This window comes from Arachis hypogaea, chromosome 13 (genome assembly GCF_003086295.3).
Source record: "Arachis hypogaea cultivar Tifrunner chromosome 13, arahy.Tifrunner.gnm2.J5K5, whole genome shotgun sequence".
Taxonomy (NCBI): Eukaryota; Viridiplantae; Streptophyta; class Magnoliopsida; order Fabales; family Fabaceae; genus Arachis; species Arachis hypogaea.
In genome coordinates, this window is record NC_092048.1 from 56,996,980 (window position 1) to 57,011,256 (window position 14,277).

Sequence of the window (14,277 nt, forward strand, 5' to 3'; positions counted from 1 at the left end):
TTGTCACCGACTTGGATTTAGGAGGACTATCGCGCCCGACCACGACGTTGACCACGAAGGTTGGGGGGTTGTTGGCGTCCCCTATGGTTTTCTGCCTTGGCTTGATAGTGCTGCTGCGGTCTTCCTCGGAGCATTCGCACTCTTGCCTCCTCGGCTCTCTGATGAGCTGGGAGAATTTGCTCAGCTTTCCATCTCTTATGGCCTGCTCTAAAGTATCTTTAAGATCGAAGCAGTCTTAGGTCTTGTGGCCGAACCCCTTGTGGTAATCGCAGTAGAGGCTTTTGTTGCCTCCTGTTCTCTCTTTCAATGGTCTGGGTCTGGATAGGATTCCTTTGTCTGTGATTTGTTAGTAAACTTCCACTATGGGTGCCGTGAGTGGTGTGTAGTTCGTGAACCTTCCTAACCATGGGGGTTGCTTGGACTGCTTGCCAAGGGTGCCGTGCCAGGGGGCTTCCTTGTATCTGTCGACCTGGGGGGCCTTCCAAGCCGGGGGGGTTCGGGAGCTGCCGTTTATTGGCTGCTACAACCTGACTCACTTCCTCATCATTGATGTATTCCTTGGCCACGCTTTGAATTTCTTGCATGGACCAGACAGGCTTGGTAGTGAGGTGCTTCCTAAAGTCCTCGTTTAGCAGGTCGTTTGTTAGGCAGAGACTAACGACTGAGTCCGTAAGGCCGTCAATCTCTAGACACTCATCGTTGAATCTGTCTAGGAACTTCCTGGTTGGCTCCCCGGGTTTTTGGGTAACCCCCAGCAAGTTGATTGGGTGTTTTGCCTTGGCTATGCGTGTCGTGAACCGAGCCAGGAAGCTTTGGGAGATGTCCGCGAAAGCTGTGATGGATCCTTGTGGGAGGGCGTTGAACCATCGAATCACTGGGCCGGCTAGCGTCACAGGGAATGCTTGGCATCTGACCGCGTCGCCTACCCCCTCCAAGTTCATCCTTGCTTCAAAGGTTGTGATATGCTCCTGGGGATCCTTAGTCCCGTCGTACCTCATGTCTGTCGGCTTGTCGATGTTTTTCGGGAGCTAGACCTTGAGGATCGAAGGGTGGAAAGGAGTGGCTCCCATGATAATGGGATCCTGTTGTTTCTTGGCTTTCCCTCTCCGGGACTCCCAGTGGCTCTCGAACCTGCTTTGGGTAGGTCGGGAGGTCGCTTGTGTATGCGCCTCGTCGCGCTTTGTTAGGCTCATTTCACGGCTATCGTGTCCTCGGGAGGGGGAGCGAGTGCGGGTGTGGGATCGGCTGGCGTCACCGTGGGTGTGGCTGATGTCTCCGTGGGGTCGGCCCCTCGCTGCTAGCTCTCGCTCAAGGTTTTGTACTCTATGTCTGAGTTCCTGCATGATCCTGGCACGGTCGGCCCCCATTCCTCCGAAGGGACGTCTTTCGGGGGCCTTGGTGTATATTTGTTAGTTCGGCTGAACGGAAGACCGTGGCTGTTCGCCGGCACGGGCTGTCAAACTTGTCCTGCTCAGGCGGGCCCCGCCTCCTCCGCGGAGTTCCTCCAAAGTGGGGGGTCACTCCATGTCTGCTCCGGGATCCCCACAGACGGCGCCAATGTTCGTTACCTGTGGATGTCAGGTACTCGACGGATCGGGTGGTGGTGGAAGGATAAGGGGGTGAGATCCTGGAGCAACCTGGAACGGGTCTTTAGGTTTAAGCGGGAGATTGGTGAAGCCGACGATTGAACGGACGAGGGGGGATGGCCACCTGCAAGGACACTCCGACGCTCAAGTCAGTGTCCGTACGAAAGGATGGCCAAATTAGGTAAGGTGATGTGTACCTCGGGAGGAGTGCTGACCTCTCCCCTTATATACTGTGCTGGGTGTGCCTAAAAATGACCTAGCCCACTGGTCAGGGCGCTTGTGAGCTGTCCCTGTCCACGTGGGGGGAGCTGGCCGTCCTGGACTTCGGGTCATGGCTTCAGGTGTTGCCCCGGGAAAGCCGACCCGACCGGTATGCTAAGTGTGGTGCGTTGGGTTGCGCAAGTGGTGAGGTTGGACGTCGGTTGGGTCGGACTTTATGGACCGACCCGTTGGATTTTCCTTGTGAGGGATAGCTTGAGTCTGGGTCAGAGGTGGCGCCCCGACTCGGCGGTTAGTTGGACTGAACTTGTAGTGGTCTGTAACAAAATATAATGAAAATTAAATCATGGAAAAAGAAAATTTGAATTATAGATAGATTAGACGAAAAATTTTGATGATATTTTTAACTGATTTCTTGTCATTCTATTTAAAGGAATAATATAAATATTCATCTTATTCAATTTACGATGCTCATATTTCAGTCATTTTATTTATAATTATTTTATTTTATAACAACGTAGTGATTTTCATTAAGCATACGAAGATAAAATATATATTTATATCATTTTAGTAAATATTTAATAGTATTTATACAAAAATATCATATATAGTGAACAATTATTTAAAAATATCTACATAATAAACACAAATATATATATATATATATATATATATATATATATATATATATATATATAGTGACGGATCCAGAAAATTTTAGTAGTGGGACAAAATTTATATAACATTATAATAATTTTTATAATAAAAATAATGTGTATATAAAAAATTAAATATTAAATTATCTATTAACCATTATATATCTGTGTATAAATATATGTGTTGTTTAACTTATTTTTAATGTATATTTTATATTTTAATATATATATTTTATACAATGGATTATTTTTTATGTACATATAACATGATTATTGTTATGATTATATTTTATTATTGTAAAATATGATTAGCCTTCAAAATATCTAATATATAAATTATAATATTAAAATAGTAATTTAAATAATAATATATAATTTAAAATTCTATTATTTTAGGTTTTATATTTTAAAAAATTAAATAATTTTTCTCTTAACACTACCATCAAAATTTCTCTTTTCTTATATATATTACTAAATAATTATTTAGAAATTCACTTCCTACCAACACAATTAGAAGTCGACTCTTATTGATACTTATAGTTAAAAAAGTTCTTTCAATTAATACAGTTGCTATGCAAAAATTAAAGCTAATTTAAAAAGAAGATAAATAATATTCTTTTGAGTTGATTTTTAAAAAAGAACACTAATTTCGTTTAAATTTGAGAATTGATCATTCTAACAAATTTCTAATATAAAATTTTTAAATGGACGATTAAATATCAAAAGTTGAATAAAAAATTATTGTGGGGTCAAATTTAATAATCTAATAGGGACAAATAAATATTATTATTATATACTACTCAAAAAAATTCCAAATCGTAGTGGGGGCGCTTGCCCCCACACCACTATAAGTAGAACCGTCCCTGTTATATATATATATAAGTTAAATAAATTAATAAAAAGATAAATTTAAAAAAATTTAAAAAAAAGAGGAGAAATAAAAATATAGCAAAACTTTTGTATCTTCGTTTGCAAATTTCTCCGTTTTTTTCTTCAAAAATGTGTGTTTGTTGTGAAAGAAGAGAAACAAAAAAATAAAATAAAAAGATACAAAATTTCTGTATTTTCGTCGACAAACTTCTGCATTTTCCCTAAAAGATTTCTTTTTTTTTTTTCAAATGTTTTGTGCAAAAATTTGTTACTAAAATTTTAAAAAAATAAAAAACATAGAAATTTATAAAGTTAAACACAGAAATTTGTGAAGATGAATGCAAAATTATTACATAGATAAAATATTAAAAGAACATAGAAATTCATAATTTTAAAAACACAAAAAAAATCTATACAAAGAAATATCTTCTTCTATGGCTTCTTTTTTGTTTACTTCTTTTTTCTTTTTCTATGTTGCTCTTACTTCTTTGTTTTAAGTTTTTTTTTTTTTCTCTTTTTCTTGTTTTTATTTTTTTTATTTTAAAAGAGAGAAACAAAAGAAAATAAAAGAAACATAACGAAAAACAAAGAACATGCAAAAAAGGAAAAAGAAGAAGGCAGAAAAAGGATACAGAGAAGACATAGAAGAAAAAGAATGAGAAGAAGACAATGCGAAAGAAGAATGAGAAGACAGAGAATAAATGTGTGTATGAGGATACATACAGCATGATTTGGTTCGACTAGGTTACTAAAAACACTTGGTTACCAAACATTTTTATTTGTCAAATTGATCAACAAGTTATTTTTGTCATTTTGTAATTGATAATAGTAGAGGTGTAATCGAGTCTGTTTAGGTTAGATTTGAGTAAAAATGGGAACCGATTAGAACAAAATTGATCGGTTCGAATTAGGTTGAATTGGTGTATTTTTTGTGATTGTACCTGAATCGAACCAATTAAATATAGGTTTAAATCGGTTTGGATAATTAGTTACTCGATCAAATTTAAATTTGTAAAAAAAAAATTAAAAAGAAAAATAGTCTATAACAAAAAATAAAAGTAAGAATAAAAATTAAATGATTGTACATTACAATTATTTTTTTAATAGTTGGGACCGAGTGATATTAGGGTCACATATATTATATATACACTACTTATTTTTTTTAATATAATATTTTGGATAATTAGAAAATTGAGTCGGATTCCACAATCTTTGATCCGATATCCAGACTATTTAAGTTCAAGTACAATACCCGCAACAATCGAATCAGATCCAAGATAACATGGACATTTTAGTATAAATTATTTTATGTTTTAAAAATAAATAATGATGCAAATATAGTTCATCCGTCGTCTTCCTAGTACGTATCAATTAGCCGCCACATCGGAGAAAAGACTATGAACGGCATTGTTACTTATAAATAATCCTAGGATTAGAAATTAAAAAGTACGTGCTCCGAACATGGTCAAATTTGAATATAAACTAATAAAAGTTAGCACGCTGCTCCTCATTTACACCGTTTATATCTCAATTTAGAGTCAAGGAAGAGAATTTCATGAGTAAATTAAAAATATGAAGAGCAGGAAACACACACTGGAATAAATGTAATTTACAAGACCCAATCCATGAGACAAGAAGAAAGAAAAATAATAAATTTAACAATAAAAAGAAAAAGAAGAAAAGAAAACGCAAATCTCCTTTGAATTGGACATGTACACCGTAAATCCCACACTGGAAAATTATTTTTTCTAACCCTACAACATCTCGGGAATGATACATAAAGAAACATGGCACTCAAAGCAAAGCAAGAGAAGCTCGTGTGATTTACATAGAATCACAAACAGAATATGCACAACTCCGGCAAGAAATTCTTTCTTCCGACTATCTCATCGTCGTCCATGGTAACCAAGAATACGGTTGGTAGGATTAGGATGGATAGAACTGTAAAAAAGAGTTAATCAAAATGTTCAGTCCTTAGGTACAAAAGTCTTCTGCTTGGAGCAGGAGGCGCTAACCCTGGGATATCCCTGATATCTTTGTTGTGGGGATTCACAATCTGCAATGTGCAAGAGTCGGTTAAAACAGAAGCATGGACATCTTGCATAACATAACCAGTTGGCAAAATAAAAAACATACAAGTATTTCAACGGCAAATTTGCTTGCACGGATCATTCTGCAACTATTTTCTTCTACCATCATTTTATTCAATTCTAAAAAATTAATACATAAATAAAAATAAAGGTTTAAAAATATCTAATAATCCAATCTAAATATTATTTTCAAGTGAGTTCTCTGCACAGGAGTTTCTTGTTTTTGTTAGTAGTTTTGGGGCCTGAGCAGCATAATTTAGTTTAACATTTTTATTTTCTTCCTTAAAACAAGGTATTGGATTTCACGAGAGAAAGTATCAGTGACAAATTGATGAAATTAATAGATCGAATGAAGATAGTACCTTCACAACAATAATGGCAATGACACCACAGACAATAAGCACCAGAAGCAGCATGATGCACTTATCAGTAGCTACCTGATAACAGGACGTAACGTAGAGTATAAGTCATGGCCGATGTTTAAAAAGTTTATATTGCATACAAACAAACAAAAATAAAATCAACCTGTCTGCCAATCTCCTTCACAAGCTGCGAGGCCTTCTTAATTGAAAATTGAATTGAATCAAGCTCATTAACAATCCGACCCATTTGTTCAGTCTGCACAATTTGATGACAAGACACATCAAATGTTTGATAGGATATGATTTCCCCTTTTTAAAAGTGAATTTGACATAAAACACTTACTTGGCCCTTCAAGGTAGTAGCAGTTTGGGTGCCTACTTCGATTGTTTGATGAACAACCTACATTTTGTATAAATTTAAGAATGAACATAAACAAGCAACGAAGTCTAATTCTGAATCTGATGTAAGTCACACCTGTTTAGATCTTTCAATAGCCTGATCAGTTTCATCCATTTGCTTCATCCCAGCATTGATAAGTTCTTGATTAGACATTTCTATACAATAAGCCAAATGGGTCAATTTGGTGAGATATATTCTTCGATCACTACACGAGAACAAAAACATGCAGAGAAAGGGCAAGTGCCCAATCCCCAACCCAAAAATTCAAGTATCATGCCAACAAAGATGATGCCTGCTATGCCAATGCAAAAATTAGCATACAGATACAATGGAAAGATGATAGATGGAGACAGGTTACAATGGGAAAAACGCAGATATGAATTCTAACTCAATGGAGAGTTTGGATCATCTTATTTATACACCTTCCATTGCATTAGGCATACATCCAGTAAATCCATTTGCCTTTAAGGATGCCACCATGAATAATCATGAAATTGATGAACTTCAGTGAATCAGGTGTATAGTCTCGGCAACTGTTTGTCTATTATCCATCCCTCTTAAATATCGTGTTGTGATGAACCATATAGAATCGAGGCCAGTGTGAGGCCATAAGAACAGTCAAGAATTTGATGAACTTTAGTGAATCAGGTGTATAGTCTCTGCAACTGTGTGTCTATAATCCAACCCTCTTAAATATCATGATGTGATGAACCATATAGAATTGAGGCCAGTGTGAGGCCATCAGAACAGTCAAAAATAAATAAGATAATAAAACACAGACACACATTTGTTTTCTACCCATTTTTTTAAAACATAAAATTTAAAAAAAAATGGGTAGAAAACATTCTCCTCTTGAGATCTCACTTTTGCACGACTTTTACACGATTCAAGCTTTCTATCTTTCACAATCAAATTTCATATATATTTATACATAAATCCTAAAAGCATTCTTTTGTTAATTTTGATGAATGTAGAGCACATACTACTAGGGATGTCTAAACTCCCTAGGAGGTGGGGATCCCCGTGGGGACCGCCCCGAATGGGGCCTTGATGACAGAGAAGTTTCCCTGCGGGGACGGGGATAGGGGACAAAATTCCCCCGAAGCAGGTGCGGGGACCCGAGCGGGGATCCCCGTCTGCGTCCCCGCTAATCCCCGAATATATTAAATTACTTAAACACCCTTAATAGTTTATCTCACTTTGGTTTTTTAGTCATTTCACCTTCCATATATATAGAAGAGTAATGCTACATGGCCAGCAAATATTATCATTTTTGGCTCGCACTTAACCAGCAATAATTTGCACCCATATTTACAGACGTTTTGCATACAAGAAGTATATAATCTACACCTATATTTACTAGAGTTTTGCACACATGAATCAATACAGTTTGCACCCATAAATCAATACAATTTACACCCATATTTTTCAGAATTTGCATACATAAATTAGTAAAATGACAATTTAGTATGTGTTGGAAAAATACTAAAATTGCTGGCCTCCAAGAGTTTTTCTATATAGAAAAAGTGAGAACCCTAATTCCTTTTCCCCCTCACTAGCGCTGCACTCACCCAGTTACCCTCACCCCTAAGCCCTCGCGACACCCCCCTTTTCTGTTCTCTCCATCCTCTCTGCACCCAGCCAGCCACCTCCCTTGCCACTCTCCTTTTCACCTCGCCATCCCACTCACCGCGACATCACCAGGCACCGTGGCGTTCTCTCTCCGGCGCTGTTCTCTCTCCCGCACCGCGACATCACCACACCGCGCAGTTCCCCCTCCGCACCGCGCTGTTCCCTGCCTCGCCGTCGGGTCTCCTCAACTTGTCAAAAGAAGTCGCCAAAGCGTCCCCCCAATTCGTCGAAAGAACTCGCCGTCGCATTCCCCCACCACAGCCCTGTTGTCCTCCTCCTCCTCCTCCTCCTCCACCTCCACTTTCACCTAATTTCAGGTTTGATGCTCTTTTCCCGTTTTTTTGCCGTTTTTGCCGATTTATTGCAGTTTAAAATCTCCTTTGTATAATATCTGTTATGTGTTTTCTGTATAATCCCCTGTAATCTATTGCACTTAGACACATAGGGTTTATAATTATGAAACAGTTAGGGTTTGATACTCTTCCTATGTATAATCTTTGTTATGTGTTTTCTGAATAATCTGCTCTATTATGTGTTCTTTTTGTTGATTTATTGCAGTTTATAATTTATCCCTTTCTGTGTTTTTTGCCGTTTTTGCTGATTTATTGCAGTCTAAAATCTCCTCTATATAATCTCTGTTATGTGTTCTCTGTATAATCTCTTCTGTTATGTGTTCTTTTTGCTGATTTATTGCAGTTTATAGTTTATCCTTCTCTGTTTTTTGCTGTTTCTGCTGATTTATTATGTATCTTTTGTATTTGATTTAATCTTTTTTTGTTTTCTGAATTTTCTCTTTGTATCTGAAGTTGAGCTAGAATCTAGTGTTTCTGTATTAAATCTTAATTTAGTGTTTCTATATTAAATCTTGCTGTTTATGTACAGGATGGATAGTTTTAGCTTGACTCCTATTGTTGATTGATATAATATAGGTAAACCAAGGTCGAAAATTCCAATTCCTTGGGACTATGAGATGAATACAGGGGATTTAGGAGTTTAGTTTATTATTTTTTTTATTATGTCAAATTTTTATTTAATATATGGTATTCTTGTTTTTTATGTATGTTAACATATTCATGTTTGTGTTGTTTTAATAGAAAACATGGAGTTATTTGTTGGATGTTGTATTCTGACAATGGAAAAATATTTGATGTTGAAGACTTTATTTTATGGCTTTTTTTTTATAATGGAAGTTGTATTTCAAGATTTTGTTTTATGGACTATGATTTATTATTTTGTATTTCCACTTGTAATCTTGGATAAGATATGTTTGTGTTGTAATAATGTTTTTTTATTTTTAAAAAATTTTTTCCTATAATTTCCATATAAATATTCAATATAGAGAGATGGGGAATGGAGCCTGCGGGGAACACAGGGAACGGGGATGGGGACAATTATCTCCCCCCCCCCCCCCCAATGGCGGGGATCGGGGCGGGGACGAGGAGTAAATCTTGGGGCAGGGGCGGGGAGGCATCCCCTGCCTCGCCCCATTGACATCCCTACATACTACACAATTAAACTTGTATGGTTTGAAATTAGTTTGGACACAAGCTTAGATCGTCATTGGGTAAATCAGCACATGGTCACCGTTGTCACCGTTGTCCCATGAAAAGCATGTGAATCATTTGATTTGGTGCCAAAATTTGTACAAACAATGTTCTTCAATTCTTGTTGCAATCTTGCACTCTAGTTTGCTGCGCCTTGTGGGTCAGACTCTGGTCATTTATGACATGATCCAGATTCTAAAATTCCCTACAATTTGTTTCTATTTGATTCTTCTTTTTTTTTTCTCTCTCGAGAAACTGAGAAAAGGAAACGTTGAATGGAAAAAATGGTCCGTTGCTTGGTGTATGATGGGGAAAACTGTGTACCGAAACTTCAACAGTTTGTGGTTGGTTGTGCAGATTATCAAGCTCAGACCATGTGCTCTAGCAGTATAACTCGAGTGATACAACAGTTGGAACAGTTTTTTTTTTAAAGGAAAAGTTAGAACTTAGAATAGGTAGCTATAGAGATAACAATCAGTCAGTGAGTTACTTAAGACTCAGGTCAAACCATTATCAATTAACCATATACATGAAGCTTCTACCAGAGATTACGTGACAGATTCATAATAGTATCAAATTGTATACAGCAGGTATCAGGAAAAATACAAATAAAAATACAATACCTAAACATTTGCATACAGCAGCAGCATGCCTATAAACCAAAGATAATCACCAACTTAACATATTAAGAGCAAAAGAAGGCTGGAATATTTTACCTGATGCTAGTTGAACATTTTGTTCAGCTGTAGGTTCACTTGTTCCTGCTCCCATGTCAAAAAGTTCAACTTTCTTATTACCAAGGGTATTCAGATACCTATCAATCATCCATATAATAGTATAAATCCTCCATTCAAATAACCAAAAGGATTATGGTACTTTTGGATGAACATAAATACTGTAAAGGGAAAAGAGATAATATTTTGAATTATTGATAGTAATGAGCACACGAAAATGGTATTAACCATATTATCTGTTCTAAGACCTACGTGTCTTTACATAGAAGAGTTATTTTATTTTAACTGCAGAAACAGAAATATGAGGTGTCAGCTTACGATTTTCTCAGAGCCACGTATGAATTTAGTTCCTTGATCTGCAAAAAAAGAAGGGACCATTGTAAGCAAACATAAACAATCAGCAGTTCTAGTGCAACAAGAAGCAATGACTTAATTTATGAATGAGCATGAGAACAACCAAATCTACCCCACCCTAGATCATGATGAAAAAGCCTGAGACTCACATTTAGCAATGCAAATCATTTACAAAGATGTGAAAAGAAAAATATCGCCACATTCATAATACTTTGAGGTTGAAGATATTGTACCCCTTCCAAAACATGAGCATCCAAAATAGAAAGGTTTTCGGCACTAACCATTGATTGTTTTTCATCATTAAGTTGCTTGTTCACTTCTGGGGGATTTTTTCCCTCTTCATCTTTAATTTCTCGATCAAACTCCTTTATCAACCTGTAATAAAAACATAAGGCTTCATACTCCAGAAAGTTGGGGATGCATTGATAAAGGAAATAGCAAACTACAGCAGATCACATTAAAATGTCTTCACCACTTGTGCCTACCAACAGAAAAGTGAATTGGAAAATAAAAAATCTGGAAAGCACCTAATTATAAGGATAACAAAGGATGAGAACTTTCACAACAAAAATGGAGCTTCTACAAGACCTACAAGCAGAAGACTCTGTGTGCTGCTCTTATTATACAACATTCGACCCCTGGATACTGCAATGGACGGTAAAATTCCTAGGCAGAAATTTTCTTTATGATAATTAGTTATTAACAAAGTAAAAAGATTTCTGCAAGTCAATTCATGAGGAAAAGTTAACCAGTAAAGTCAATATGAATGGAACCTACATTTTTCTTCTTACTCAACTCAAAGTTACAGTTGTCACTGAGATATAGCAAGATTACAAGTTTACAACCACAGAAATGCTTAACTAACCTTTTACACTCCACCATCTTATCCTTGAGTTCTTCCAGCTGCTTGCTTTGTCTATTGGAATCTTTAATCTTATCAAGCCTTTGGAAGCCATTTCTGGATGTTAAATGAAAATATTTTATTACTATATAGGAATACTTGAAAAGATTATAGATCTATTGAACTTTATTTATTTCACTTCAGAAAGAATTAGTAACTGCGAAAGTGGCTACAGCAAAGGATACACAAGAAAGCAGAGATAATTACAAATAAATACATTGCTTGAACAAAGACAAATAAAGGAAGGATAACATAACAGCCTTCAAGAAATACTTTACTCGGATAACTATGGTCAACAACATTAATTAACACCAACAATAACATCAGCAGGTTTGAAGGCCACATTAAGGCAATTTCCCCTAATATGTTTGTTATGTGTTCTCTATATAAGGGCAATATGATGCCATTTGATCCACGAAGAAGATCAGATCTAGTGGGATAAGACTTCGTAGTTGTTAGGTATGTTATATGTGGGGCAAATTTAGAATCAATAGCACATCTGTTTTTTGTATAATCTAGTGGCTGTTTTTTCTTATTGAATACTTTGTTAGTTTATTTAGTACCTTTGATGATTGCTGGGTGTGCCTTACAACCTTAGATTAATTTCTCTTTATTGGGTTCTGATCTGGGGAGTAGGAAAGAAGCAAAATATCTGTGCAATGTGCAGTATATGCCACCATTTGGAATATTTGATTAGAGAACCATTTATGTACCTTCAATCACAGATTTTGAGATAAGCAAGTTTAAAGGGATAGAATTAAACATACGGCCACTATTTTTTGTAAAGCTCATGATCTATCCAGAGCACTTCTCCTCTCAAACAAGTTGAGAGATTGGAAAGCTACATTCCATAGATAACTTTTTCTTTTGTTTGCTTTTTTGCTCCGTAAGGAGGACCTCTTATCCTTCCATTTGCTTTATTATTCTTCCCACTATCTTAGTGATGTTATTCTTTTATCAAAAATAAATAAATAAATAATAGCCTCCAGCCCATCACTGCAAAAGAGGCAACCCAAATGATCATACTAAATCTCAAGAGATCATTGTTTTAACAGAAAAGATCTATGTCATATGGGAATACCAAAGCACCTAGAGAAAACATAATAATAAATAAAATAAACCTAAAAATGATTGATCGATATACACTTGTGCTGTTAACTGGAAATGCAACTATAAGGTTAAGGAAGCTTTTCAAATAATGAATTTTATACATCACATTCATTTTTTATTTATATACTTGTGCATTTAAAGCCAATTATTCTCTTCAGATAGATTGGGAACTAAAAACTGCAAAAAAAGTCTACTAGTCTCCTGACCAACATCAATAGCCTTTTTCCGTGGGAGAAGGGGGCACTATTAGCATCCTGATCAACATCAATAGCTTCTTTTTTGGGAGAGAAAAGAATATAGTATTAATAAAGATAAGGATACTATTACAAAGAGATTAGAGGACAAGAAGTCAAAAATGGAATTGCATATCTTAATATCAAACAGTAACGGAATATAGCTTGTCCTCAATGCAGCATTTTCCTGCTAAAATAAAAAACAGAAATATCTCACAAAATCTAGTGGCTCTCAAGACATAGCTTCTTCTAGTAGCACCACTATCCACCCATGCTCATTTCACTAAGCATAACATAACTTGTGTACAATGAGCTACCTCAATAAATACATAACTGGCCATCACTACACCGCTTCAAACCATACAATTCCTAAATTCACAAATATCATTAAGCCTATAAACCTTAAACATACAAATACAAGCACAGGACCAAGTCAAAATTTTCAACATTATCCCCTTTGCTCACTCCAATTTCAAGAATCACTGCCCTAACTAAATAAGATGCTAAACGAGTATGATTCACATCCCAAAATTCGCAACAAGTTTAACTTGCACCCTCTAACATCATATACGAGCAGAGGTGAAAAACTTTCGAACACGAAAACATTGCATAACTGAATCTGAAGAGGTAGTAAAATTAAGTTACATACGCCAGGAATCGAAAGTTATCGCGGATTTTGCCGAGGATCTGCTCCACCTGAGGGCTCATCTGCAAGCTGGTAGCCATTGCTGCCGGCGACTGCGTCTCCTCCGCAAAACCCCGGCGAGAACCGAATTTTCTGGAGGAAACCCTAGCTTGTCGATTTGGCGAGTCTTTGCGCAAGATGCATTATCAGTTGATTTTGCCGCGAGAATCAGAGAGAGGGGAAGTGAAGGAATGGAGAGCGCAAGGAGAATGAGAAAGTGGCAGATTAGGTTTCAATTGAAATAGAATTCAGAAGGAAATAGAGGGAAGCAAGAGCACCGGGAACAGAAAAGGCCAAAGGGGGAGTTTTGGAGAACAGAATACAGTTGTTTTTCTGCTAACAAATAATTAATTGTATTTAATTACATTTATATTTATTTTTGTTTGGATGCATTTTAATTATAACTAGTTTCATTTTCCGTGTAGCCACCAAAAAAAAAAAAGTTTCATTTTCCGTGTCTCCGATGGAAATTTAAATTATAATTTTAAATAAATATTATTTGATATCAATATGAATTAATTTATTTTAAAATAATTAATAATATATAATTTTGGTAGTAACTAATAATATTTGATGTATAATTTATTAAGAGTTAATTTATTATCTATAATTTTTTCTCTAAAATTTATAGTATGTGGTAATAATGATTTTATTTTTTATTAATTAAAAAATTATTTAATTTTTTATTATATAAATAACTTAATTAATAACTTTTATTATTATTTTCTTACTAAAAAATATCAGCATTCATATATTTTTTCAATATTATTAAGTAAAAAACTATTGGTACTATTATTCTTTCTATTCGAGATAATAACTTAAGTTTCTTATTTTATATATAAAATAATATTATAAATAATATCTTATTTTTTAAATTTTTTAATATATTCATATAAAAAAA

General features: G+C 35.6%; 1 protein-coding gene across 3 annotated transcripts; it reads right to left on the bottom strand.

Moving 5' to 3' along the window:
- Window positions 1–4,904: 4,904 nt before the first annotated feature.
- Window positions 4,905–13,756, bottom strand: LOC112738418 (novel plant SNARE 13). Of its 3 annotated transcripts, none has more exons than XM_029291621.2 (11): window positions 13,341–13,717; window positions 11,912–12,061; window positions 11,313–11,405; window positions 10,729–10,822; window positions 10,412–10,449; window positions 10,076–10,173; window positions 6,259–6,338; window positions 6,127–6,183; window positions 5,947–6,039; window positions 5,784–5,858; window positions 4,905–5,387 (listed from the first exon to the last, which is right to left on the bottom strand). In XM_029291621.2, the coding sequence occupies exons 3-11, from the start codon at window positions 11,327–11,329 to the stop codon at window positions 5,286–5,288; spliced, it is 654 nt and encodes a 217-aa protein (XP_029147454.1). In that variant the 5' UTR covers window positions 11,330–11,405; window positions 11,912–12,061; window positions 13,341–13,717; the 3' UTR covers window positions 4,905–5,285. The 3 variants fall into 3 exon arrangements, with proteins under 3 accessions (XP_029147454.1, XP_072068092.1, XP_025644652.1); XM_072211991.1 differs by lacking the exon at window positions 13,341–13,717 and adding an exon at window positions 12,116–12,878 and having other exon boundaries at window positions 11,912–12,000; XM_025788867.3 differs by lacking the exon at window positions 11,912–12,061 and having other exon boundaries at window positions 13,341–13,756.
- Window positions 13,757–14,277: the final 521 nt, after the last annotated feature.